Genomic DNA, 26,802 nt, shown 5'->3' on the forward strand with positions numbered 1-26,802 from the left:
GAACCTTCCAGAAGGACAACAATCTCTGCAGCACTTCACCAATCAGGCATTTTATGGTAGAGTGGCCAGATGGAAGGCAGTCCTCAGTAAAAGGTACATGACAGCCCGCAAAGTTTGCCAAAATATACCTAAAGGACTCTGAGAATGAGAAACAAGATTGAAAGGACTCTGATTGAACTCTTTGGCTGGAATGCCAAGCGCAACGTCTGGAGGAAACCTGGCACCATCCCTACGGTGAAGCGTGGTGGCAGCATCATGCTGTGGGGATGTTTTTCAGTGGCAGGGACTGGGAGACTCGTCAGGATCGAGGAAAAGATGAATGGAGCAAAGTACAGAGCTCCTTGATGAAAACCTGCTCCAGAGTGCTCAGGACCTCAGACTGGGGTGAAGGTTCACCTTCCAAAAGGACAACTACCCTAAGCACACAGCCAAGACAGCGCAGGAGTGGCTTCGGGACAAGTCTCAATGTCCAGAGCCCGGACTTGAACCCAATCAAACATTTCTGGAAAGACTTGAAAATAGCTGTGCAGCGACGCTCCCCATCCAACGTGACAGAGCTTGAGAGGATCTGCAGAGAAAAATGGGAGAAATCCTCAAATACAGGTGTTCCAAGCTTGTAGCGTCATATCCGAGAGGACTCGAGGCTGTAATTGCTGAAGCACCTTTGGCAGCTAAGTACTGAGTAAAGGATCTGAATACTTATGTAAATGTGATATTTCAGATTTTTCTAAACCTGTTTTTGCATGTCCAGTCAATATAATTGACCACAGGTGGACTCCAAGTTGTAGAAACATTTCAAGGATGATCAATAGAAACAGGATGCACCTGAGCTCAATTTCGAGTATCATAGCAAAGGGTCTGAATACCTATGTAAATAAGGTATTTATAAAAAATGTGCAAACATTTCTAAAACCCTGTTTTCGCTTTGTCATTATGAGGTATTGTGTGTAGACTGAGTAAAACAATTTAGTACATTTTGAATAAGGCTGTAACATAACAAAATGTGGAAAAAGGGATGGAGTCGGAGTACTTTCCAAATCCAATGTAATAAATGTCACCCATATGACATTTTTGGCTGATACCGATATCCAATATTTTCCTTGCCAAAAAACCCAATACTTAAAATTTTGGTGGCCTTTTAAGCATTCTAGTATAGTTAAAACACACACATGGACTTAGCGGTCTAAGGCACTGCATCTCAGTGCAAGAGGCGTCACTACAGTTCCTGGTTCGAATCCAGGCTGTATCACATCCGGACGTGATTGTGAGTCCCATAGGGCAGCGCACAATTGGCCCAGCATCGTCCGGGCCGTCATTGAAAATAAGAATTTGTTCTTAATAACTGACTTGCCTCGTTAAATAAAGGTTACACACACACACCACACTGACCAAAAGGTTATTTTGGTGGAATTTACGTATGTCCCCATTACCAGTAAAACATAATCAAAACCTATTTCTTTCACTTACTTGCTGTGCTGTTTCGTTGTTCAGTCGTTTCATTCTCAACCAGAATTTCTATGGAACGCCGTTTGGGTCTTTGAGTGTCTAAAAAGATACACGTCAAATAACGCTATTTGACCAATCAGGACCTGAATATGACTGCACTTCACATAATAATTTAACGCGTTCATTACATTTTTCGTAGTTATTACACTTACACTTGTATTTCATATGTCACAACGATTCATCGATACGTATGCTATGATGCTGGTAAAGTTGTCTTACACACCTACAGTGCTGGTCATAAAAAAAGCTAGCTAGCTCATGGATGCAAACAATGTTCTTCCCCAAAAACATAGCAAAACGACAGTCTGTTTCAGTAGCTATTGTTAGCTAGCTAACTATATAGCTAGGTGTCAACATCTAAAATAACCCTAATTTATAAGACAGTTCTTATTTGATTAATGGTGGTTGGTCCCATCTATATGAAGCAAGCCACAATAAGGGTTAGCCTTCAAAATACCAGTACGGCATAATTCTACTCTTTGTATTAATTTGCATCACCTTCAATGACATACTTTTATTTTGAAGCCAAACTGCAAATTCCAGTATTGTGCCTAATCCTTATTGTGGCTAGCTTCACAACACAACGCGGTCCGGTCGCGCCTCATTAGCCAGATGAATCTAGCTGGCTGCTTATAACGTTATCTTTGGGAAACAAGGTTAAGTAGCTGGCTAGCTATTTATTTTCATTTTCAGTAGGCGAACAACAAGTGGCAACCTAGCTAATACTTACTCACAAGGATTCTTAAATCACTGCTAAGAATAATGAAAATGATTGCAGTTTCTACTGGTCATTGTTTTCAGGCTGGTTGTATTGGTGCTAGCTAGGTACCAAGCTAAAGCTAGCTACCCCAGAAGTTGCGGTCGAACAAATGATGCTTTATTACCAATGCGGTATTGTAAACACATCGTTCGTGGCAGGTGTTTGCTTGTTTGCAGAATTTTTTGTACAGCTTTGACAGTGCTACTGTATCTTTTTTGACACGCAAAGACCCAAACGGCGTTCCATAGTATGTATGTACAGTGGGGAGAACAAGTATTTGATACACTGCCGATTTTGCAGGTTTTCCTACTTACAAAGCATGTAGAGGTCTGTAATTTTTATCATAGGTACACTTCAACTGTGAGAGACGGAATCTAAAACAAAAATCCAGAAAATCACATTGTATGATTTTTAAATAATTAATTAGCATTTTATTGCATGACATAAGTATTTGATCACCTACCAACCAGTAAGAATTCCAGCTCTCACAGACCTGTTAGTTTTTCTTTAAGAAGCCCTCCTGTTCTCCACTCATTACCTGTATTAACTGCACCTGTTTGAACTCGTTACCTGTATAAAAGACACCTGTCCACACACTCAATCAAACAGATTCCAACCTCTCCACAATGGCCAAGACCAGAGAGCTGTGTAAGGACATCAGGGATAAAATTGTAGACCTGCACAAGGCTGGGATGGGCTACAGGACAATAGGCAAGCAGCTTGGTGAGAAGGAAACAACTGTTGGCGCAATTATTAGAAAATGGAAGAAGTTCAAGATGACGGTCAATCACCCTCGGTCTGGGGCTCCATGCAAGATTTCACCTCGTGGGGCATCAATGATCATGAGGAAGGTGAGGGATCAGCCCAGAACTACACGGCAGGACCTGGTCAATGACCTGAAGAGAGCTGGGACCACAGTCTCAAAGAAAACCATTAGTAACACACTACGCCGTCATGGATTAAAATCCTGCAGCGCACGCAAGGTCCCCCTGCTTAAGCCAGTGCATGTCCAGGCCTGTCTGAAGTTTGCCAATGACCATCTGGATGATCCAGAGGAGGAATGGGAGAAGGTCATGTGGTCTGATGAGACAAAAATAGAGCTTTTTGGTCTAACTCCACTCGCCGTGTTTGGAGGAAGAAGAAGTATGAGTACAACCCCAAGAACACCATCCCAACCGTGAAGCATGGAGGTGGAAACATCATTCTTTGGGGATGCTTTTCTGCAAAGGGGACAGGACGACTGCACCGTATTGAGGGGAGGATGGATGGGGCCATGTATCGCGAGATCTTGGCCAACAACCTCCTTCCCTCAGTAAGAGCATTGAAGATGGGTCGTGGCTGGGTCTTCCAGCATGACAACGACACGAAACACACAGCCATGGCAACTAAGGAGTGGCTCCGTAAGAAGCATCTCAAGGTCCTGGAGTGGCCTAGCCAGTCTCCAGACCTGAACCCAATAGAAAATCTTTGGAGGGAGCTGAAAGTCCGTATTGCCCAGCGACAGCCCCGAAACCTGAAGGATCTGGAGAAGATCTGTAGGGAGGAGTGGGCCAAAATCCCTGCTGCAGTGTGTGCAAACCTAGTCAAGAACTACAGGAAACGTATGATCTCTGTAATTGCAAACAAAGGTTTCTGTACCAAATATTAAGTTCTGCTTTTCTGATGTATCAAATACTTATGTCATGCAATAAAATGCAAATTAATTACTTAAAAATCATACAATGTGATTTTCTGGATTTTTTTTTAGATTCCGTCTCTCATAGTTGAAGTGTACCTATGATAAAAATTACAGACCTCTACATGCTTTGTAAGTAGGAAAACCTGCAAAATCGGCAGTGTATCAAATACTTGTTCTCCCCACTGTATGTATGTCGTGAAGCTAATAGCAGTGACGCTATTACTGTGTAACTTCGGTAGGGCAACATCTGAAAAATAGCGCACTTAGTAGTGTGTACCGGTGCTCGACCAGTCGGCGAAAGCCAACATCGCTCACGACAGAGTACGGTTGATTTTCAAGGTCAATGAATTCATTATCTTGGCTTTAATGGATTTAGCCTTTTAGTTGTCTCACTAAAATGTTCTTACTCTTTCAAATGACTGATCGACTTGTTGTCTGCTCAATCCACACAGCAGACGTGGGCTAGGTTATGAATGCTGTGTTGTACGTGTAGCGCAACATTTTACGTTGCGTCATTACGCCATGTACCTACGTTATAAAGGTATGCACAGTAGCTTTGACATTGTTTTTTAACATCTGCGTTAAACTAGAAATCGGACCGATACCGATGTTGGCATTTTTAGCTAATATCATCCAATTCCGATATGTTCACCGATATATCGTGCATCCCTAGTAATAACCATCATATCGAAGTAAGTTTGGAGTCGAGCAATGATATGGTGTGGTCCTCCTACTACGACTCGGAAAATGCAATTTATTAGGCTACAGATGAAATGAACTTCACAGGGTGGTGAAAGTGATGAGCTTGATGCTCATTTCCAACAAATATTGAGGGTCTTATTCTGGTGACAATTCTGGTCGATGCAGTCAAGCATCAACCATGTCACCAGTTTGGTGGAAACACCCCTGGTGGGAAAATGTGCCCATTTTCTTTATGCAGATTTTTAAGAATATTCACATGAAATTTGTCATCAATTAGATGGAAACCAAGGCACTGAGTAAAACATGAGGAGTTCAAAGAAATTGTCAAAAGCCACCCAACAACGAGTCAGTCTCCATCTCCACTAACCTGTAAGGTTTTTTTCCTATTAATAATGTAAAATTAACAGCTGTACAGAAAGACTTATGCAATTTAAAGCCTTTTAAATCCGGGAAACAATTAAAAAAAATATTGTCAGATATTATTAATCCTAATCAGACAGGTTTTTTACATGGACAATACATTGGAGATAATAAGACAAGTACTGGAAACAATAAAACACTATGAAAAATCGGGGAAGCAAGGCCTGGTATTCGTAGCTGACTTTGAAAAGGCTTTTGATAAAGTACGACAGGAATTTATATATAAATGACTGGAATAGTTACATTTTGGAGAATCTCTTATACAATGGGTTAAAGTTATGTATAGTAACCCTAGGTTTTAAAATAGTAAATAATGTCTACTTCTCAAAGTATTAAACTGTTGACGTAAAATAAGGTTGTCCACTGTCGGCATATCTATTTATTATGGCCATCGAAATGTTAGCTATTAAAATCAGATCCAACAATTTATATCAAGGGCCTAGAAATCCAGGGCTTAAAAACAAAGGTGTCATTGTACGCTGATGATTCATGTTTTCTTTTAAATCCACAATTTCGATCCCTCCACAGCCTCATAGATGATCTACTTTTTCTACCCTGTCTAGATTACAACCAAATTATGCTACATTTACTATATTACGTATTGGATCACTAAAATATAAACATTTTCCATTACCGTACAGTTGACCAATAAAATGGTCTGACGGTGATAAGGACATACTCGATATTCATATCTCGAAAGAAAGAAATCATCTCATTTCAATACATTTTCATAGAAAGTTAGCAAAAATAGATAAGATCTTGCTACCGTGGAAAGGAAAATACCTGTCTATTTGTGGGAAAATCACCCCTTTAGTCATATCCCAGTTTACTTATTTGCTTATGGCCTTGCCTACACCTAGCGACTTGTTTTTTAAATTATATGAGTAAAATATTACATTTTATTTGGATTGGCAAGCCTGACAAAATGAAACGGGCCCATTTTTATATAATGAATATGAATACGGAGGGCATAAATGATTAAATATGAATGCATTAGACCTCTCACTAAAGGCTTCAGTCATACAGAAGTTATACTTAAATACGAACTAGTTCTCTAGCAGATTAGTAAGAATGTCTCACCCCCTGTTCAAGAATGGTCCTTTTCCCTTTAATCAGATTACAACCTCTTACTTTTGGTTATTTGAAAATGAAATAATCTCCAAAAATATCACTATTTTTAAAACAGGCCATAGAAAGTTGGTTGCAATTACTGTTTAATCCACCAGAAAAAAAATAGAACAAATATTACACCAAATATTATGGTTAAACTCAAATATACAAATTTATAAAAAACAATAATTTATAAAAAGGTAGAATCTTTGTAAATTATATCTAGGCAGAGTTGCAAAGAAAAAGCCATATCTCAGACTGGCCAATAACAAGAAAATATTATCATGGGCAAGAGAACAGACACTGGACAGAGGAACTCTGAACTCAGCATCCCAGAGTCGCCTCTTCACTGTTGACATTGAGACTGTTTTGCGGGTACTGTTTAATGAAGCTGCCAGTTGAGGACTTGTGAGACGTCTGTTTCTCAAACTAGACACACTAACGTACTGGTTAAAGCCAGTTTGCGCTGTTCTGTGAAGAAAGTTGTACACAGCGTTGTACGAGATTTTCAGTTTCTTGGCAGTTTCTCGCATGGAATAGCCTTCATTTCTCAGAACAAGAATAGACTGACGAGTTTCAGAAGAAAGTTCTTTGTTTCTGGCCATTTTGAGCCTGTAATAGAACCCACAAATGCTGATGCTCCAGATACTCAACTAATCTAAAGAAGGCCAGTTGTATTGCTTCTTTAATCAGAACAACAGGTTTCAGCTGTGCTAACATAATTGCAAAAGGGTTTTCTAATGATCAATTAGCCTTTTTAAAATGATACACTTGGATTAGCTAACATAACGTGCCATTGGAACACAGGAGTAATGGGCCTCTGTAATGCTGATAATGGGCCTCTGTACGCTTATGTAGATATTTCATAAAAAATCAGCCGTTTCCAGCTATAATAGTCATTTACGACATTAACAATGTCTACACTGTATATCTGATCAATTTGATGTTATTTTAATGGACACATTTTTTTGCTTTTCTTTCAAAAACAAGGACATTTTTAAGTGATGCTAAACTTTTGAACGGTAGTGTATGTCAACTAAGCTTAAAGAATTCTTCTCACGTACATAACTGATTACATTTGAACTAGGCTTACAGTGAAATTAATTCATTTACATACTTTCAACAAAGGACCCAGTTTCTTATTCTCGTTTATTGCATCTGCCTGTATTTTTTGGACAGAGTATAGTCTATGAACTTTATACTATGTCTAAGCCTCATTTTGTGTGTGTGTAATGGGACACATGATTTATACAGCTATGGAATTCTTCATGAGATGAAACAAAATTAATCCTACTGTAGTAAATGTACATCAGATTATAGAATTGTATGATTCTCCCCTTGAAAAAAGCATTAATCAGGTTTTTAAGCCCATAAAAACAATCACCACCGTACTGTATAAAGTATTGTCGTTATAGTACAGTATTGTCAAAGATTTCTTATAACTAAACCAAGACAGATCACATCCTGCCGTTTTCAATCGGAACAAATTAGTAAAATTGGGCAGTACAGGCAAGGAGGTGGGCAGAGCCAAGCATGAGCTTGTGAGATCCTATTGGCGCGTTCTAGCAGCGTCTGCATATTTCCATTGGGGAACGCCTCATCTGTGAAATGCGCGTGTACAATAACTCAATTCGCATTTGCACTCCATCCTAACAAAGAGATTAAAAATAAATCAATTTAGTTCCATCTTCTCCCACTGCCGGACAGTGGGCTCCCTCTCACTATCATATTTGGTAGTGAGTGGAAACTCCAAGCGGATGCTTCACATTTATACATCTCGTGAAATATCTGTCATATTGTTCAATCTCTTGTATTGTACTGTACAGTTTTGTCATCATAGTTTCATTTCCTCTTCCTGCTACCTCATCAGTCGAGCAGAGCAGATGAGTGGCTCACAACCGGCAGGTTGCCATAGCAACCCCTGGCCTTCTCCACTTTGACTAGCTTTATTAACCGCATGAGAGCGTTAAACTTTCCCCTCAACAGTCAGATGGAAACATTACACTGGGGAGCGCCTCTATCAAAACCCATGGAGATGTTGTTGACGAATACAGTACTGCCTACACCCGTGTGTGTGTTGCTCAGTTGTCTGGGTGGGGGCTGCTCAGTGACCCCAGAGACACTCAATAACATAACAGTATGAGGTGAAACAACAGTAATTTCTCTCTTCCCAGCAGCTCCCTTAGCCTCTCACTTTAGATATAAAACACTACATACACATCATGACCAAAAGTATGTGGGCCCCTGCTCGTCGAACATCTCATTCCAAAATCATGGGCATTAATATGGAGTTGGTCCCCCCCCTTTGCTATAACAGCCTCTACTCTCCTGGGAAGGCTTTTCACTAGATGTTGGAACATTGCTGCGGGGACTTGCTCCCATTCAGCCACAAGAGCATTAGTGAGGTTGGGCACTATGTTGGGCGATAAGGCCTGGCTCGCAGTCGGCATTCCAATTCATCCCAAAGGTGTTCGATGGGGTTGAGGTCAGTGCTCTGTGCAGGCCAGTCAAGTTCTTCCACACCAATCTCGAAATACCGTTTTCTTTTTCTCCCCAATTTCATGGTATCCAATTGGTAGTTAGTCTTGTCTTATCGCTGCAACTCCCGTACGGACTCGAGAGAGGTGCGTCCTCCAAAACACGACCCAACCAAGCCGCACTGCTTCTTGACACAATGCCCACTTAAGCCGAAAGCCAGCCGCACCAATGTGTCGGAGGAAACACTGTACACCTGGTGACCGTGTCAGCGTGCACTGCGCCCCGCCCGCCATAGTAGTCGCTAGTGTGCGATGGGACAAGGACATCCCTGTCGGCCAAACCCTCCCCTAATCCAGATGGTTCTGGGCCAATTATGCACCGCCCCATGGGTCCCCCTTTCGCAGCCAGCTGCGACAGCCTGGACTCGAACCCAGAATCTCTAGTGGCACAGCTAGCACTGCGATGCAGTGCCTTAGACCACTGCGCCACTCGGGAGGCCCTGAAATACAAACAGAAAAGGGCCTTCCCCAAACTGTTGCCACAAAGAATGGCAACAGTAAGGCCAGAATCGTCTCGAATGTCATTGTATGCTGTAGCGTTAAGATTTCCCTTCACTGGAACAAAGGGGCCTAGTATGAACCATGAAAAACAGCCCACATCATTATTCCTCCTCCAACAAACTTTACAGTTGGCACTATGCATTGGGGCAGATAGCGTTCTCCTGGCATCCGCCAACACCAGATTTGTCCGTTGGACTGCCAGATGGTGAAGCATGAGTCCACAACACTCCAGAGTCAAATGGCGTCAAGCTTTACACCACTTCCAGGCTTGTGTGTGGCTACTCGGTCATGGAAACCCATTTCATGAAGCTCCAGATGAACAGTTATTGTGCTGATGTTGCTTCCAGAGGCAGTTTGGAACTCGGTATTGAGTGTTGCAACCGAGTACACGATATCTATGTGCTTCAGCACTCGGTGATCCCGTTCTATGAGCTTGTGTGGCCTACCACTTCACGGCTGAGCTGCTCCTAGACGTTTCCACTTAATGGCAGAAATGTTACTGACTGACTTGTTGGAAAGGTGGCATCCTATGACGTTGCTACATTGAAAGTCACTGAGCTCTTCAGTAAGGCCATTCTACTGCCAATGCTTGTCTATGGAGATTGCATGGCTGTGTGCTTGATTTTTAATACATCTGTCAGCAACGGATGTGGCTGAAAGAGTCAATTTGAAGGGGTGTCCATACATTTGTGTGTGTGTGTGTGTGTGTGTATATATAGTGTCTTAAAGCTTTTGGCCTAAATGCGTACAGCACTGTAGCAAATGCATTAGGTTAACATGTGAGTGTGACGCTTCAGAGGCTTATGGCATGAAATTCTTCTCTTAGAGATAATGTGTGGGCATAAATTCATCACACCAGTCCATGAATTCTAATACAGGTTTCATAAATGGCATGCAGAATTGCGTAGGCTGCCCTAGTTTTCCTAGAATACCATGTAGGCCAGAGCCGTCAAAGCCAGATCAGAGCTGTTTTTGTCTCCTGGCAGCAGAAATGGAGAACTTCCTTCAAGTGGTGAACAAGATATCTTGTAGCTACCGCTACTGTACATTGCAGGATGATGGTTTTACTATGGCTAGTCTGGCATGACTGACAGATAAGTGGGGTAAAGATAATGTCCCAAATTACACCCTATCCCTATATAGTGCACTACTTTTTCTTTTACCAGGGCCCATAGGTGCAGATAAGTGCATTATGTAGGCAATAGGGTGCCATTTGGGACATACAAAATGTAAGGCATTGGCTAACATGTCAGGAAACATCTGTGTCCTCATTAAATTGTATAGCTTTGCCATGTTATCGATATTTAATGGATGAATGAATGGATGTACCTTGTCATGTTGCCATAAGGCGGTGCTGAGTGTATCTGCAACGCAGCAATGTGAAGCACAGGATGCCCTTATCTGAGAACAAACATTCTCCATTCTGAACAATCATCAAGGTCAGGCATGTTACAATTGATCATAGAATAAATGCAATGCAGTCGCCTACAGAGCTTTTGAAAAGATTACTGGAGGAACAGAAAGTTGGACCACACATTCTGATGGGTGACAGATTGCCAGACTATACTGAATGGCAAAAACATTCTGTACATGCAAACTGTTGTATTACTTAGTTCATCTTCAAAATCATGTAGCCTATCCCTGGAGAGATTCAGGACAGCTTTGGGACTTCACATAAATTGTTGATTGTTTTTTTGTGTCATCATGCTATCCTCTCTCATTAGGTACATATTTGTTGTAATAATTGTGGCAAAGAAGGGGGCCGAGTGATACATGGCAGATATGTGAGGGCAGAACTAATAAACGGGCTCTGCCCTCTCACTAAGGGTTGGCCAGATAAGGAACTACAAAGCACAAAATGTCTGACCCAAAAGAGAGAGAAACTACAATCCACCTTGCAAGGGGAACGCTTGCAAGGTGGGGCCGACTCACGTATATAAGGGGTCAAGCCACACCAGGAAGAAAGGAGAGCATGGAGCTGTGAACCATTGAAAAGAGAAAGTGATAATATATCTGCTGGATTTACTGTGTATGACTTGGACTTACCTGTTGTCTGTTTTGGACCCTGATCTATCGAGAACCTGATTTGTGTACCGAACCCTGCTATCCTCGAACACGCCTGCGGCCCGGAATGGTCCAGGCTGGAGAAAAAACATTCAGGTGCTGTCCTGTTAGTTATTTCCATCTGGTGTGATTTTGTGTCGGTCTCCCGCTTAATTTGTGTACAAACTCTCCTAACCTTGAAGAGAATTGTCACAATGTTTGATAGGAGATCCTATAGCAAGGCTACAGCCGCCATTGGACAGATGAAGTGAGAGTACAGTGGAATATAGTAGATCTGTGGGTCTGGTTTGGCCTTGGTCTCTGGCTGGTCACATTTCTGAGTCAGAGGGCTGTGTGGAACTCTGTCATTAGTGAGCACCACTCTGTGTCTATGGGCCAATGGGCTGCCTCCCTCTGCCTGCTCTCTTGGGGAAAATACTACCCTGTAATGTAATGGCTGGCCTGATGTATCTATTTAGCTACTACTCCTTACTACAAACATCTCCTATGGTCATCATTACAGCTTCTGATTTGGAGAAGAGGAAAACTCCTGCTTTACTACCTCAGTATTGGTTGGCTGGGGAGTTTTAATTCTGAGGTGTACCGACTCCGAGGTACTTTGAGTGCACAATGCACATACCGTAGCACTCCAGGACCAGGGTTGGTTGGTTACCACTGCACTGTGTTTGCCTAATATCGTACCAGATGTGAGTTCAGCTCCCAGCGTTGCCTTTCATGAGGGCTAGTTATGGAAAGATTTGGAAGGCTGTGTGGAGGTGTTTTGCTCTGTCAGAGCATTCCTTTTATTTGTTGACTGTATATAAAGAGCTGTATTAGGGATGATGGATCATGGGTGCTGTCACAACACTCCTCATGGGGGCTGTCACAACACTATCTTCACAACAACACTCATCATGAAGGGTTTGTTTCTGCCTTTCAGGACCATTCCAAACACACAGGCAAAAATCCCAGGGGGGACGGGGGGGGACACGACCCCCCCACCCTGGGAAAAATATGATTTGTCCCCCCCCCCCCAATATATCACTGTTAACATAACTATGTAATTTCAATAATATTAATAATACGCAATGAAAGCACTTATGCTGATTATAGACACTTAATAGCGCGTTTTCAAGTTTCAAAAGATTGCGACCCCCGCCCTTTTCCTCACAATGGTTTGATCCACTGCCAGTTCCTTAGCTGGCAAGGTAAAAGAGAGCTCGTATCTAATGTGTGAAAGGCACTCAAACCTCACGTCAGTTACGTGCATTATCTAGTCAATCGGCCATAGCAATGTTTGTTTTATGTTGGCAGGGTTCACACACACACAAGCTGAATTTGCAGAGCTAGCACACAAAACTAAAGTAAACATTAACCATCGAGCTAGCTAGTACCTATTCCATTTATGTGGCGTCGTCAAAGATGGAATCTTTGCTATCGTCAGTTTATTCCAAGATCAGCATGCAGCTGGAGTGCTTCAAAGTCCCTGTGATAAGGTTAGAGATAAACAAGTCCAAACTGAACAGAACAGAACTACACTCTCTTCTACCATTGTCTTAAATATATTTAATGGTCTCGTTGCAAAAGCTAAATTGTCGCTAGTGAACTTTTTTATTTTATTTTATTTCACCTTTAACCAGGTAGCAAAGATTATAGCGAACACCACAGAAACGGAATTGGTGCTCGCTAGCTTTGCAAATTCAGCTATTGTTGTAAGCCAGCCAATATGAAACAAACTATATTAAAATTACGAAAGGTTGCAGCATATGTTGTGTAAATGGTGAACTCATACAGCTGTCAACTCTTGTCACTGCAATCCGTTTCACATTTGCTAGCTACCTTTTAGATCGAAGCCCATATAGAATGATAGAAGATAAGATGATAGAAGCCCATCTCCTACTGTAAATAACCTACACACTATGTGTGTGTGTAGCCAGCCAGCCAGGTAGAAAAATGGCAGAAAAAAGACGGACATCAGAGTATTTTTCAGTACACCAAAACGCAAAGTAAGAACCCTAGTAGCCTAATATCTCAAAGACTAGTTGATAAAATGTTCATAAGAAAGAAGTGAAATGCTAATGGAAATGTTTCACAATGATGTCATTAGGCAGAGCAGGCAACAGATGGCACACAGACAGCAGAGTTGGGGACAGATATGCAGGGATAGACTGGCAGAGACAGGGAGTCTCAGGTAAGTGTGTTGAGTCTTTGTTTGGCAACATTATGAAAGGTTCTCAAAAAAAAATTGTTGTAAAATAGGGACATAATTGGAAAATGCCATGGATACCCCCACTCTCAACTTAAACTGGTGACTGAACTAAGATTTGTTTAAGGCAATGGTATTGCTGTTGTGATTAATTGTGTAGTTTTGGGTACCGGTAGTTACGAGTACGGCAAACACCTTATTTCTTTTCTAGGAGACAGACTGTGAGGGTGGTGAAAGGGAAAGAGCCAGGGAGAGAGACTTCAGAGAACAATGTCACAGCCACGGCAGGACCAGGTGTCACCCTTGTTGCCAGCAGCACCAGTATAGGGGAGAGTGGCACAGCATTGTCCAGTTACCTCAGTGATGGTACAAAACTATATCAGCCACACCCACAATTTATAGAACCGCAAACTCTTGCCAACAGAGTGTTGACGTTTCAAGAGAGATGGTTTTGCGATTTCCCCTGGCTACATTATAATCCATCAATAAAAGGAGTGTTGTGTTTTCACTGGAGCCAAGGGTTTTCAAGACAGCCATCTTTTGGCCAAAGAGCAGATGCTGCTGCCTTCATTAGTGCAGGATTTAGGAACTGGAGAAAAGCCATTGAAAAATTCACAGCACATCAAAACTGACAAGCCTTTAGAGGCCACACGGATGACAGTGGGAATTTATACCAGCTTTTGAAACTTAGGGCAGAAGAGGATGATCCCATTTTCCTAAAGTGGTTAACAGAGCGTACCACAATGTACAAAGGCCCCAAAGCACGGAATGAAATTCTGAACATCATGGCCAATAGTCATTCGAGCCATTGCAGCTGAGATTAGGTCTCTTCCGATTGTACAATTTTCAGTAATTGTTGATGGTACTCAAGATGTCTCTGGTGCTGAACAGGAGAATGTCTGTCTGCGTTATGTTGACCATGACCTTGTCCCTCACAAGGAGTTTATTGGGCTATACAGGGTAGAGGTCGACCGATTATGAATTTTCAATGCCGATACCAATTAATCGGCCTAATTTTTTTTTTAAACAAAAAAAAGTTTTTTTTTCTTAATATATATATATATATATATATATATCATACACACACACACACATTTTTGTAATAATGACAATTGCAACAATACTGAATGAACACTTTTATTTTAACTTAATATAATACATAAATACACGCACACAGCTCTGAAGTGACAATGATACTGAAGAGTCTGCTTAGGAGACAAATACTCAACTGTTTGAATAAAAATAGAGTTTAAGTTACCTGTGATGAATGTTGAAAACAAAAACCTTAATTTCTATATGCAGGAAATCCTATTTTAATAATGGGCATGGTAAGAATTGACAACCAAAGTGCGAGTCATAATTCCCATGACACCAAGCAAAATCTGAAAAGCGGTTCCTTCATTTATTGCATAGGATATTTTTAGATTCACTTAAAATAAGGTCTGTGTTTCGTGTAGGCTTACATCACCGTGCCAATTTTATAACTGTAGATATCCATAGGACAAGGTAACTCTGATCAATATTGGCTAAATATAAGCGAAGATAAAAACATTTGTAGAGTGGATTTATGAAAATATGTTGACAAACGTTACCTTATCCTAGTGAGATTTACACGGGTATCAAAACGTCGAGGCGGTTTAAGCCTGCACGAAACACAGACCTTATTTGAAGTAGATCAAGACATTCTCTATGGAAGACATGAACGGTAAAATAACGAAGGAACCCCTTTCAAATTCAGCCGCAAGTTATTACAGGAATTATAACGCGTTGACTATTTCTCTCTAAACCATATACCTTTGACTAATCCGGAAACTATCACCTCAAACAAAACGTTTATTCCGTTCCGTATTTTATCTAACGGGTGGCATCCATGAGTCTAAATATTCCTGTTACATTGCACTTCAATGTTGTCATAATTACGTAAAATTCTGGCAAATTAGTTCGCAAAGAGCCAGGTGGCCCAAACTGTTGCATATACCCTGACTCTGCATGCAATGAACGCAAGAGAAATGACACAATTTCACCTGGTTAATATTGCCTGCTAACCTGGATTTCTATTAGCTAAATATGCAGGTTTAAAAATATATACTTGTGTAATGATTTTAAGAAAGGCATTGATGTTTATGGTTAAGTACACATTGGAGCAATGACAGTCATTGATTGATTGTTTTTTATAAGATAAGTTTAATGCTAGCTAGCAACTTACCTTAGCTTACTGCATTCGCCAACAGGCAGGCTCCTCGTGGAGTGCAATGTAATCAGGTGTTAGAGCATTGGACTAGTTAACTGTAAGGTTGCAAGATTGGATCCCCCGAGCTGACAAGGTTAAAAATCTGTCGTTCTGCCTCAGGGGCAGTTCCTAGGCCGCCATTGAAAATAAGAATGTGTTCTTAACTGACTTGCCTAGTTAAATAAAGATTAAATAAAGGTGTAAAAAAAAAAACGGCAAATCGGCGCCCAAAAATACCGATTTCCGATTGTTATGAAAACTTGAAATCGGCCCCGATTTAATCGGTCGACCTCTAATACAGGGTGTCGGAGACAACAGGCGAGGGCATTGCGAAAGTGGCAACTGATGTGTTGTTGAGGCTCAATTTGCCCATGTCTGGCTTACGTGGGTAGAGTTACGATGGTGCCTCAAACATGGCAGGGAAATACACAGGTGCACAGGCAATTGTGAGGAGGCAGCAGCCATTAGCCCTCTATGTACATTGTGGAGCACACAGTAAATCTGATTACACAGGCTGGCTGCTCAGCCTCCCCACTGATCCGGGATTCCCTTTCTTGGGTCCATCAGTTAGGTGTCCTCTATGGCCAGTCAGGAAAGTTTAAGAGCATGTTTGAATGAATTGTCATGTCCAAAGATACAAATCTGACCACCCTGAAACCCCTATGTCCAACAAGGTGGACTGTGCGAATACTGCTATTAGAGCTGTGCTAGGGCAGTATGAGCGGGTACTAAGCAGCCTAGAGAAGATGGCAAAATCTGCATCCAAGACAGCTTCAACTGCCAGTGGCTTATTCGAGCACTTCAGCAAAGGCAAGACTGTGTTGGGCCTCACACATTTCACTGCAGAAGAAAACTCAGACTGTCTCTGGTATGCAGGCTGCAGTCGAGTGTGTGCGGTCATCTCTTAGGGGCAAGAGAAATGACGAAAGCTACCTTTGACTGTTTGAGAAAGCAACAACATTGATTGACTCTATTGAATCCATTGAGACACATTCAAGATGATTTGCTGGCAAAGCAGTGGATCACTATAGGGCAGAATTTTTTAAGTGTTGGATGGTGTGGAGGTTCAGTTTGGTGACCGTTTTGACCAGGACAGTCTAAACGTCCTGCAAAAGTTGGAAAGAACGCTTCTCACGGGGGATGAGTTGGATGAGTCTCTAGATCAGTACCCAGAGGTGAACATAGATTCTCTTTCAGTGCAGATCCCTCTTTTTCACAACAAATACCCCTGTAGCAGCAGTGGAGAGGCAGCAGAGGTCCTCAGGAGGCTTCCAGTGGATGTGCGGGTGTTATTTGACCAAGTTGAGGTGCTGATCAGAATTTTGTTTGTGGTGCCAGTGTCTTCATGTGAGGCTGAGAGGAGTTTCAGTGCACTCCGCAGGTTGAAGACTTGGCTACGGGCTAGCACGGGCGAAGAGAGACTGAACGACGCAGTTGTCTGTAATGTACATAAAGACAGGCTGGACAGTCTCAAGAGGGAAAATATCTGCCAGCAATTTGTTGGATCCATTGAAACCAGCAAACATATGTTCAGTTATTTTGTTCAGTAATGTGTATAGCAGTGGTTCTCAACCTTTTTTGGGGTACTGGAACCCCTGCATATTTTGAGGCAAGGCAGGCAAGGTTTTGAGCGGTCCTCAGGGACCTCCACCATATTATATGTAAAGTTACTGGAAACCTTGTGGTACTGAATACGTTCATTACACTTTTTGATTTCACGGACCCCTTTCAATTACACCAGGGACCCCTAGGGGTCCATGGACCCCTGTTTGAGAACCCCTGGTGTATAGTATGATATTTGTTATTTTGTTTAGTAGATGACAGTACATGACAGTACACTTACTGATTATTTATTTAATGTTATTTTATTTAAAATGGCATACTTTGTGTGACATAGCTGCTGTTTGAAGAGTTGAGCCACTGACTGAAGGATATTTTGTTTGATTTATTTTGGTTATTCATTGAAGTCGTTATTTTGCTTTTAGAACTGTACTTATTTGTATCTTTTTGTTCTTGTAAAACTATTGTAGTAGACTCAGGCCAGTGGAGACCAACTTTGTGATGGTTCTCAATGGAGATTATTTTAGACGAGATCACACCATGTTCATTGTATTTACGAAAACTGCACCCATACAGTGTACAGTACTATTGTCACCTACTGGCCTTTCTTGGTATTGCTGGTTGTAAGTACAAATACCTGCATACATACTGGACTGATAAGGAACACTGCTATAACTATTATTAGTAGTATTATAATGATTTAAACATTTGAACAAGTTGGGACAACCCTTCAGTTAACTACTGTACCTATCAATTATCCAGTAGTAGTGATTATGGTTCCTCAATATACATTTAACATATTACAACGTAGGCTATGTGTTACAGCACTACTTTTGGTGTCCCCCTCAGGAATTGCTCTTGAGAAAACGTCATGTAATTGTCCCCTCCAAAGTTGATATCAGATTTTCGCCCCTGCAAACACAGTCATACAAGTCCCAGTGCTTTACTCTGCCTGCAGTATGGATTGATTCCATATTGTTAAATGTTTTTTTTTTTTTTCAATATTACCTGTTTGAATGAAACAATTTTAGCGTGTAAGAAGTGGGTATTTACTTGTTTACTGAATGCCTTTCTTACTGTAGACTCATTAACCATTCATTTGTCAAAAGGCGTGAAATTATTCTAGAGAGAGCAAACTACAGCTAAGAGTGGGTTAATGTCTGGCAGCTTCCCAGCTAAGTCTCTCTGTTTCTCTCGACTTGCAGTATGATGGAGGCTGGCTGTGGGGTTGCCGCGGTGATCGGGAATGCTGCCTCAGGACCCCAGGGAAAACCAGGAAGTGGTGACGTCCTTGAGGGGTGAGCTACTCTCTCACGCGCCACACTGAACCGGTGCTATGTCAGCTGACCAGGACTCTGCAGATATCACACCCATAAATGTAAAGGAGACGTGTGTGTGTGTGTGGGTGATTGTACGGGCATGTGTGATGTGTATGGGAGGGATTGACAGGGAGGAAGAGAGTGATAGCGAGAGGAATTCTAAAGACATTAGAGATGGCTATGCTATATCATCCCATTGTAAGGGGTTGTGATGACACATGATATCTTCTCTATCTACTGTAAGTATTCTGCAAAACAACCAGGCCTAGAGAGTATAGGATGGCTCTAATTTCATCACAGATCTCCAGCAGATGAGATGAGCTCATTCTTTCAGTGCCAGTGTTCTTGTCCTTATCAGCAGATCTCATGTCTGAGCCCAGGAAGGAAGGAGACATCTCAGGGATCCACTCTTCTTCATTGTACCTGAGAAAAGTTGGGCTGAAAGGACTTTTCTTCCTCTGCCTAGCACACTGACTCAGATTTCAGCTGCAGGTTTTGTGAGGCAATCCCTGGTGGGCCCAGGATGTGTTTTACTGTATGTAGGCTAGGCTATACTCTGGAGCTTTCTGTACCAGTCAGTAGCCATCTGAGACTGTGAAGTTATTTGTTACCACCAGAATAACAAGGATGTAAATACCACAGTTTTCTGGGCCGCTGGTGCAGTGTCATGATTTGATTTGATTTGATTCGATCCCCAAACATAATGTGAATACATCGGTCTCTCTCGCTGGCTCCCTCTGGTGGAACCCCATGGACATGTTTCTTTATTTAAAGTATGTCAAATATAATGTATTTATGGATTCGGATTCTTCCTGTCTCTCTCGGTCCTTCCCTCCCTCTGCCTGTGTAGGGCCATGTCACTGTGTATTACACCAGATGAAGACAAGAACCAGCCTGATCCATACAAGAGCACTACTCCAACAGATAAGTCCCCACAAGGGAGCACAACTGCCATGGTACGGTCTTTTATCGCTAGATGAGGTCTGATAAGAGCACTGTTACCTGGGAATAGCAGTCTCTTAACTCTACTACTATGTAGTCTTATAGATACTGCTAGTATAGGTTTGACCATCTTGTAATTGGTTTACGCTTCAGGAATGTTGAGTATTGTGTGTGTTGATTGGCAGATATTGAGTATTGTGTGTTGATTGGCAGGTACGGAATGATGAGCTCACAGAGCTTCCTGTTGAGCCTGAGCCCACCCTGCGTTCCTGCGTCAGCACAGCCAGCATGAAGGTCAAAAACGTGAAGAAGTAGGTGCTCCTGTCCCCACGGAAACAGGCTATTATGGGCTGTAAAACGGACCTCTAAATCAGGGCAGTAAAATAAAATCTTTCTCTCCGCTCTTTCTCTCCGCTCTTTCTTTCTGCTCTTTCTTCTCTTTTTCTCAGCTCTTTCTTCTCTTTCTCTCCGCTCTTTCTTCTCTTTCTCTCCGCTCTTTCTTCTCTTTCTCTCCGCTCTTTCTCTCCGCTCTTTCTTCTCTTTCTCTCCGCTCTTTCTCTCCGCTCTTTCTTCTCTTTCTCTCCGCTCTTTCTTCTCTTTCTCTCCGCTCTTTCTCTCCGCTCTTTCTTCTCTTTCTCTCCGTTCTTTCTTCTCTTTCTCTCCGCTCTTTCTCTCCGCTCTTTCTTCTCTTTCTCTCCGCTCTTTCTCTCCGCTCTTTCTTCTCTTTCTCTCCGCTCTTTCTCTCCGCTCTTTCTTCTCTTTCTCTCCGCTCTTTCTTCTCTTTCTCTCCGCTCTTTCTCTCCGCTCTTTCTTCTCTTTCTCTCCGCTCTTTCTCTCCGCTCTTTCTTCTCTTTCTCTCCGCTCTTTCTCTCCGCTCTTTCTTCTCTTTCTCTCCGCTCTTTCTTCTCTTTCTCTCCGCTCTTTCTTCTCTTTCTCTCCGCTCTTTCTTCTCTTTCTCTCCGCTCTTTCTCTCCGCTCTTTCTTCTCTTTCTCTCCGCTCTTTCTCTCCGCTCTTTCTTCTCTTTCTCTCCGCTCTTTCTCTCCGCTCTTTCTTCTCTTTCTCTCCGCTCTTTCTTCTCTTTCTCTCCGCTCTTTCTTCTCTTTCTCTCCGATCTTTCTCTCCTCTTTCTTTCTTTTCTTTCTTCTCTTTCTCTCCGCTCTTTCTCTCCGCTCTTTCTCTCCGCTCTTTCTCTCCGCTCTTTCTTCTCTTTCTCTCCGCTCTTTCTTCTCTTTCTCTCCGCTCTTTCTTCTCTTTCTCTCCGCTCTTTCTCTCCGCTCTTTCTTCTCTTTCTCTCCGCTCTTTCTCTCCGCTCTTTCTTCTCTTTCTCTCCGCTCTTTCTCTCCGCTCTTTCTTCTCTTTCTCTCCGCTCTTTCTTCTCTTTCTCTCCGCTCTTTCTTCTCTTTCTCTCCGCTCTTTCTCTCCGCTCTTTCTTCTCTTTCTCTCCGCTCTTTCTCTCCGCTCTTTCTTCTCTTTCTCTCCGCTCTTTCTTCTCTTTCTCTCCGCTCTTTCTCTCCGCTCTTTCTCTCCGCTCTTTCTCTCCGCTCTTTCTTCTCTTTCTCTCCGCTCTTTCTCTCCGCTCTTTCTCTCCGCTCTTTCTCTCCGCTCTTTCTCTCCGCTCTTTCTTCTCTTTCTCTCCGCTCTTTCTTCTCTTTCTCTCCGCTCTTTCTTCTCTTTCTCTCCGCTCTTTCTCTCCGCTCTTTCTTCTCTTTCTCTCCGATCTTTCTCTCCTCTTTCTTTCTTTTCTTTCTCCGCTCTTTCTCTCTCCTCTCTTTCTCTCTCCTTTCTCGCCTCTCTTTCTCTCTGCTCTTTCTTTCTTCTCTTCTCTCGCGCTATTTCTCTGCTCTTTTTCACTCCTTTTCTCCTTTCCTTCTCTTCTTTCTCTTCTCTACTTTCTCTTTCTCTCCTTTCTTTCTCTCCTTCTCGCTCTTTCTCGCTCTCTTTCTGCGCTCTCTCTTTCTTATCTCTCGCTCTTCCTTTGCTCTTTCTTTGCTCTTTCTCTCTTTCTCGTCTTTCTTCTCTCCTCTCTTTCTTATCTCTCGCTCTTTCTTTGCTCTTTTTCTTTGCTCGTTCTCTCTTTCTCTCTCTGCTCTCTCTTTCTCTCTCCGCTCTTTCTCTTTCTCTCTCTCTGCTCTTTCTTTCTTTCTCTCTGCTGTTTCTTTCTTTCTCTCTTCGCTCTTTCTTTCTCTTCGCTCTTTCTCTCCGCTCTTTCTTCTCTTTCTCTCCGCTCTTTCTTCTCTTTCTCTCTCCTCTCTTTCTCGCTCTGCTCTTTCTCTCTGCTCTTTTTCACTCCTTTTCTCCTTTCCTTCTCTCTTCTTTCTCTTCTCTACTTTCTCTTTCTCTCCTTTCTCTCCTTCTCGCTCTTTCTCACTCTCTCTTTGCTCTTTTTCTTTGCTCTTTCTCTCTTTCTCCTCTCCTTCTCTCTCTGCTCTCTCTTTCTCTCTCCGCTCTCTCTTTCTCTCTCCGCTCTCTCTCTCCGCTCTCTCTTTCTCTCTCCGCTCTCTCTTTCTCTCTCCGCTCTCTCTTTCTCTCTCCGCTCTTTCTCTCTCCGCTCTCTCTCTCTCCGCTCTCTCTTTCTCTCTCCGCTCTCTCTCTCTCCGCTCTCTCTTTCTCTCTCCGCTCTCTCTCTCCGCTCTCTCTTTCTCTCTCCGCTCTCTCTCTCCGCTCTCTCTTTCTCTCTCCGCTCTTTCTCTTTGCTCTTTCTTCTCTTTCTCTTCTCTCTTTCTCTCTCCGCTCTTTCTCTTTCTCTCTCCGCTCTTTCTCTTCGCTCTTTCTTCTCTTTCTCTCTGCTCTTTCTTTCTTCTCTTTCTCTCATTTCTCCTCTTTCTCTCTCCTCTCTTTCTCTCTCTGCTCTTTCGCTCTCCTCTTTTCTTCTTTCTCTCCCTTTTCTCTTTCTGCTCTTTCTTCTCTCTCCTTCTCTTTTCTCTCTCTTTCGCTCTCTCTGCACCTCAGTGTATCAGCCAGTAGAATACTGATGAGGTGATGCTGCTGTATTACAGGCTGACGTTCCCCAGAGGTCATTTTCCCAGGCTGGCTGAGTGTGCCCACTTCCACTATGAGACCGTTGACTTTGGCACTGTGCAGGTGAGACCCGGCCCAGAACTGAACACTCATACATTCTATAGAGAACAGAAGTCATTTGTTGCTGGTAGTTTGGTAATTGTGTCCTTGGCTCAAGTTCATGTGTAGCTCAGTGGACATCATGGTGAATTGTTCCACAAAATACCTAATTCCCTTAATGGAACCAAGCCATTCCATCAGCAGTTTGTTCTAATTATTTTAGGTCATCCTGTCCCTGCCCCACCCCCATTCCATCTGTACTTTTTCCAAATATGGGAAATTGGAATTTAAATTCTCATTCATTATGTACTTAAAGGGATGCGTTGGGATTTTGGCATGCTTGCAGATACCCATAGACTTCCAGTCATTGCACTAACGCTAGTAAGCATTGGCTTGCAAAAATAAAGCTAACTTCCTTCATACTGGACACAGTGACATCAAAATGGTATCCACTAGTTCAGCTGACTCTGGGGAAGTAGATAAAGGGCCTCATTGCCAAAATCCCGAAGTATCCCTTTAATTTGTAAATAAAATTGGATAAGTGATACAGCAGTCAGCAACATGGAATCCAATACATCAGTATATTTAAATGCTGTTTATGAATTTTTCATCCAGTGTCTGTGTATGTTAATCCACTAAATAGCATTCATTCCTCTCTGATCTGCTCAGCTCAGGATAAACCTGTAATCCTCAGTACTAGTTAGATTAAAGTGATGATATCAACCAGAGAAATAGGGGGTTTTCTGGACAGACAGCGTTACTGTGGGAGCATCCACAGCCGGTCAGTACTACTGTAGTACAGAGCGTGAACTGTGGCAGCTTTCAACTTCCAGGAGGTGGCAGGAGAGAGCAGTTATGTGCATCACTGGAGAATGTAAGAACATTTAATTGTTTAAGATGTTGCCATGTTTGCTTAGCTTGCACTTGTGATATCAACCCATAGCCTCATCAGGTGGTCATTTTAGGATGACCCTAAGGGTAATTTTTGCTGACACTTTAACTGAAGATTCATCGCCTTTACAGTCAGCACAGATTTCAGATGGTTGAGTTTTTTTTTTGTGCCTGTGGTGATAATTAGAATCAGTCAAGCGGAAGTGGTTACTCACTCATTTGTGAAAGTGGCTGTTTATTGTCTGCATAATTCCTATGTAATTTTGTTGGCTTGCTAGCAGAGAGCAGTAGTCATCTACTCATTCGCACACTGATGCTTTAACACAGTTTCTAAACCCAGAGGCCCAGCATTGCGAGACTTACGGGAAGGAATAGGAAGCAGACACGGCAGACCAGACCGGGGTTTGGAGTTAAAAAAAATTATTCAGAAGTTGGTAATTTTTTCACAATCTAAAGGCGCAACCTAGATTTGAGCCAAAGTCTTAGTAGCTGAACATGTTATTACTCCAACCTAGTGAAAGTGACATACTGGCACGTTTTCATTTTTGTAAAAAATAAATAAAAATTTAATCAAAGAAGTGCCTTTTTATTTGACGGCGTGCACATGCGCAGTTCGGTTCGAGATGACCGTTAGACCTGATTTACATATTTATGCGCATGAGTTTAGCTAGCCAATCTCGCGGTCATGTCTACTCCCGCCTCTCCCCTCCGGCGTTCGACGTCACCGGTTTACTAACCACCGGTCCTGGCATCAATCATTACACGCACCTGGCATCAATCATTACTCGTGCCCTAATTTCGTCCACCTTGTTATCTAGAGATTGGACGTTAGCGAGTAATGTGCTCAGAAGCGGTGGATGGTGTGCTCGCCTTCTGAGTCTGACCAGTAGGCCGCTCCGTCTGCCTCTCCTGCGGCGACCGCATTGTTTTGGGTCGGCCTCTGGGATAAGATCCCATGTCTAGGGTGGAGGTCCGAACAAAGGATCCGCTTCGGGAAAGACATATTCCTGGTTGTAATGTTGGTAAGTTGACATCGCTTTTATATCCTATAATTCTTCCCGGCTGTATGTAATAACACTTGAGTTTTTCTGGGCTAACAATGTAAGAAATAATAGATAAAATAATACATAAAAAACAAAGAACTGCATAGTTTTCTAAGGACCTGAAGCGATGCGACCATGTCTGTCAGCGTCATCTTGTGTGGTTGTGGATAGATTTTCCAGATCATGTTTCATTCCATTCTGATCTTCCTACTGCTCTCTAGGTCGCTGAGGCAGTATTCCATCAGGTCTTCTGGCATTATGGCCTTCCGGAGGACATCGTTTCCGACTGTGGCCCCCAATTCACATCACGAGTATGGAGAGCCATTATGGAGAAGCTCTGGGTCACGGTCAGCCTCCACTTCCAGGTATAGGCCTCAGTCTAACGGGCAGGTGAAGAGGATGAACCAGGAGCTGGGGATGTTCCTGAGGAGTCACTGCCAGGACCGGCAGGGAGAGGGGGCCCAATTCCTTCCATGGGCGGAGTACGCCCAGAATTCGTTAAGTCACTCCTCCACCGGGCTGACTTCGTTCGTTCCAGTGTGTTCTGGATTTTCAGCTTACCCAGGCTCCGTGGACCTCGGGCTAGATCAAAACTCCTGCGGCGGATAATTGGTTCAGTCCCGCAGAAGAAGTGTGGAGCAAGACTCATGTGAGACGCCAGCGCACCGTCCACCGTCAGAAGGAGCAGCCAGACCACCACCGCAGTGGTCTGGAGGATCTCACTTTTTCATGTTTTCCTTCTCAGGCTGTTGGTTTCTGGTCCCCTGGCTGATGCTGTCCCCCACAGCACGCCTCGGCCCCCTCCTGGACGTTGAGGAAGGTCCCACCTATGCCGTCAGATCCCTACTGGACTCCCGAAGTCGTGGGGGTCGGCTCCAGCAACTAGTGAACTGGGAGGGGTACGGCCCAGAGGAGGGTGTTAGGTTACGGTGGAGGACATTCTGGATCCCAACATAATCTGTAATGTCCATCTTCGCCGTCTGGCCTGCTACTTGTCCTCAGGGCCGTCCCTCTGCACCTGCGTCGTCCTGCAGCTGGAGCCGGATTACTAACCACTGGTCCTGGCAACCATCATTACGTGCACCTTGCATTGTTCTTTGTTATATTAAACTTACCACCTGCTTCGCGACTCCCAGCGTCTACGTTACAGTTGCCATGACATCGCCTACAAGCGTGATCTGGGATTTCTATTGGGGAAGCAGTTTCTACATGTCATCATACTAAACCATCTTTGCTTTTACTGTTGAGAGAGTGACAGTGAATTGCTATGTTCGCAGCGTGGTATAACATAACATGACCAGCAAGCTATTAAATGTATGCTAAGGGACGTGTGTGAGCTGATGGGAGCTCTAGCACAGTGCATTGCAACTATATAATAGCTGACCTATTGTAGTTGTGGCAGCTGTCATACATTAGATGTGTGACTGGGGCGTAGCTGCTGAACAGAAATCTGTCTGTGACCTTGATCTTCCTACAGGGGGAGATGAGATGTGCTGTGAGAGAAATATCACTAGGGAGAGACCAACCATGCCTCACTGACACTTTTAGTACAGACCACACATACACACAGTGCATTTGGAAAGTATTCAGACCCCATGACCTTTTCCACATTTTATGTTACAGCCTTATTCTAAAATGGATAAAAAATATATACAGTTGAAGTTGGAAGTTTACATACACTTATGTTAGTCATTAAAACTTGTTTTTCAACCACTTCGCAAATTTCTTGTTAACAAACTATTGTTTTGGCCAGTCGATTAGGACATCTACTTTGTTCATGACACAAGTAATTTTTCCAACAATTGTTTACAGACAGATTATTTCACTTATAATTCACTGTATCACAATTCCAGTGGGTCAGAAGTTTACATACACTAAGTTGACTGTGCCTTTAAACAGCTTGGACAATTCCAGAAAATGATGTCATGGCTTTAGAAGCTTCTGATAGGCTAATTGACGTCAATTGGAGGTGTACCTGTGGATGTATTTCAAGGCCTACCTTCAAACTCAGTGCCTCAAAACAATTGTAGACCTCCACAAGTCTGGTTCATCCTTGGAAGCAATTTCCAAATGCCTGAAGGTACCCCGTTCAACTGTACAAACAATAGTACGCAAGTATAAACACCATGGGACCACGCAGCTGTCATACCGCTCAGGAAGAAGACGCGTTCTGTCTCCTAGAGATGAACGCACTTTGGTGCGAAAAGTGCAAATCAATCCCAGAACAACAGCAAAGGACCTTGTGAAGATGCTGGAGGAAACATGTACAAAAGTATCTATATCCATAGTAAAACGA

At 42.8% G+C, this 26,802-nt stretch overlaps 1 protein-coding gene across 6 annotated transcripts in view; it reads left to right on the top strand.

The window, feature by feature from the left end:
- The window catches only part of LOC139548759 (rho GTPase-activating protein 32-like), a 55,438-nt gene that overhangs the window by 3,994 nt on the left and 24,642 nt on the right, over positions 1–26,802 (top strand). The window contains exons 1-6 of one of the 6 annotated variants that reach the window (XM_071358563.1): positions 12,981–13,263; positions 13,365–13,448; positions 18,459–18,551; positions 19,423–19,528; positions 19,728–19,825; positions 22,512–22,596. In XM_071358563.1, coding sequence (XP_071214664.1) covers positions 13,211–13,263; positions 13,365–13,448; positions 18,459–18,551; positions 19,423–19,528; positions 19,728–19,825; positions 22,512–22,596 — 519 coding nt within the window. In that variant the 5' untranslated portion in view covers positions 12,981–13,210. Of the gene's footprint in view, positions 1–12,980; positions 13,264–13,364; positions 13,449–18,458; positions 18,632–19,422; positions 19,529–19,727; positions 19,826–22,464; positions 22,597–26,802 lie in introns of those variants that run through there. The other 5 variants (XM_071358564.1, XM_071358566.1, XM_071358565.1 and 2 more) reach the window with 5 other exon arrangements.

This window comes from Salvelinus alpinus, chromosome 22, assembly GCF_045679555.1.
Source record: "Salvelinus alpinus chromosome 22, SLU_Salpinus.1, whole genome shotgun sequence".
Classification (NCBI taxonomy): Eukaryota; Metazoa; Chordata; class Actinopteri; order Salmoniformes; family Salmonidae; genus Salvelinus; species Salvelinus alpinus.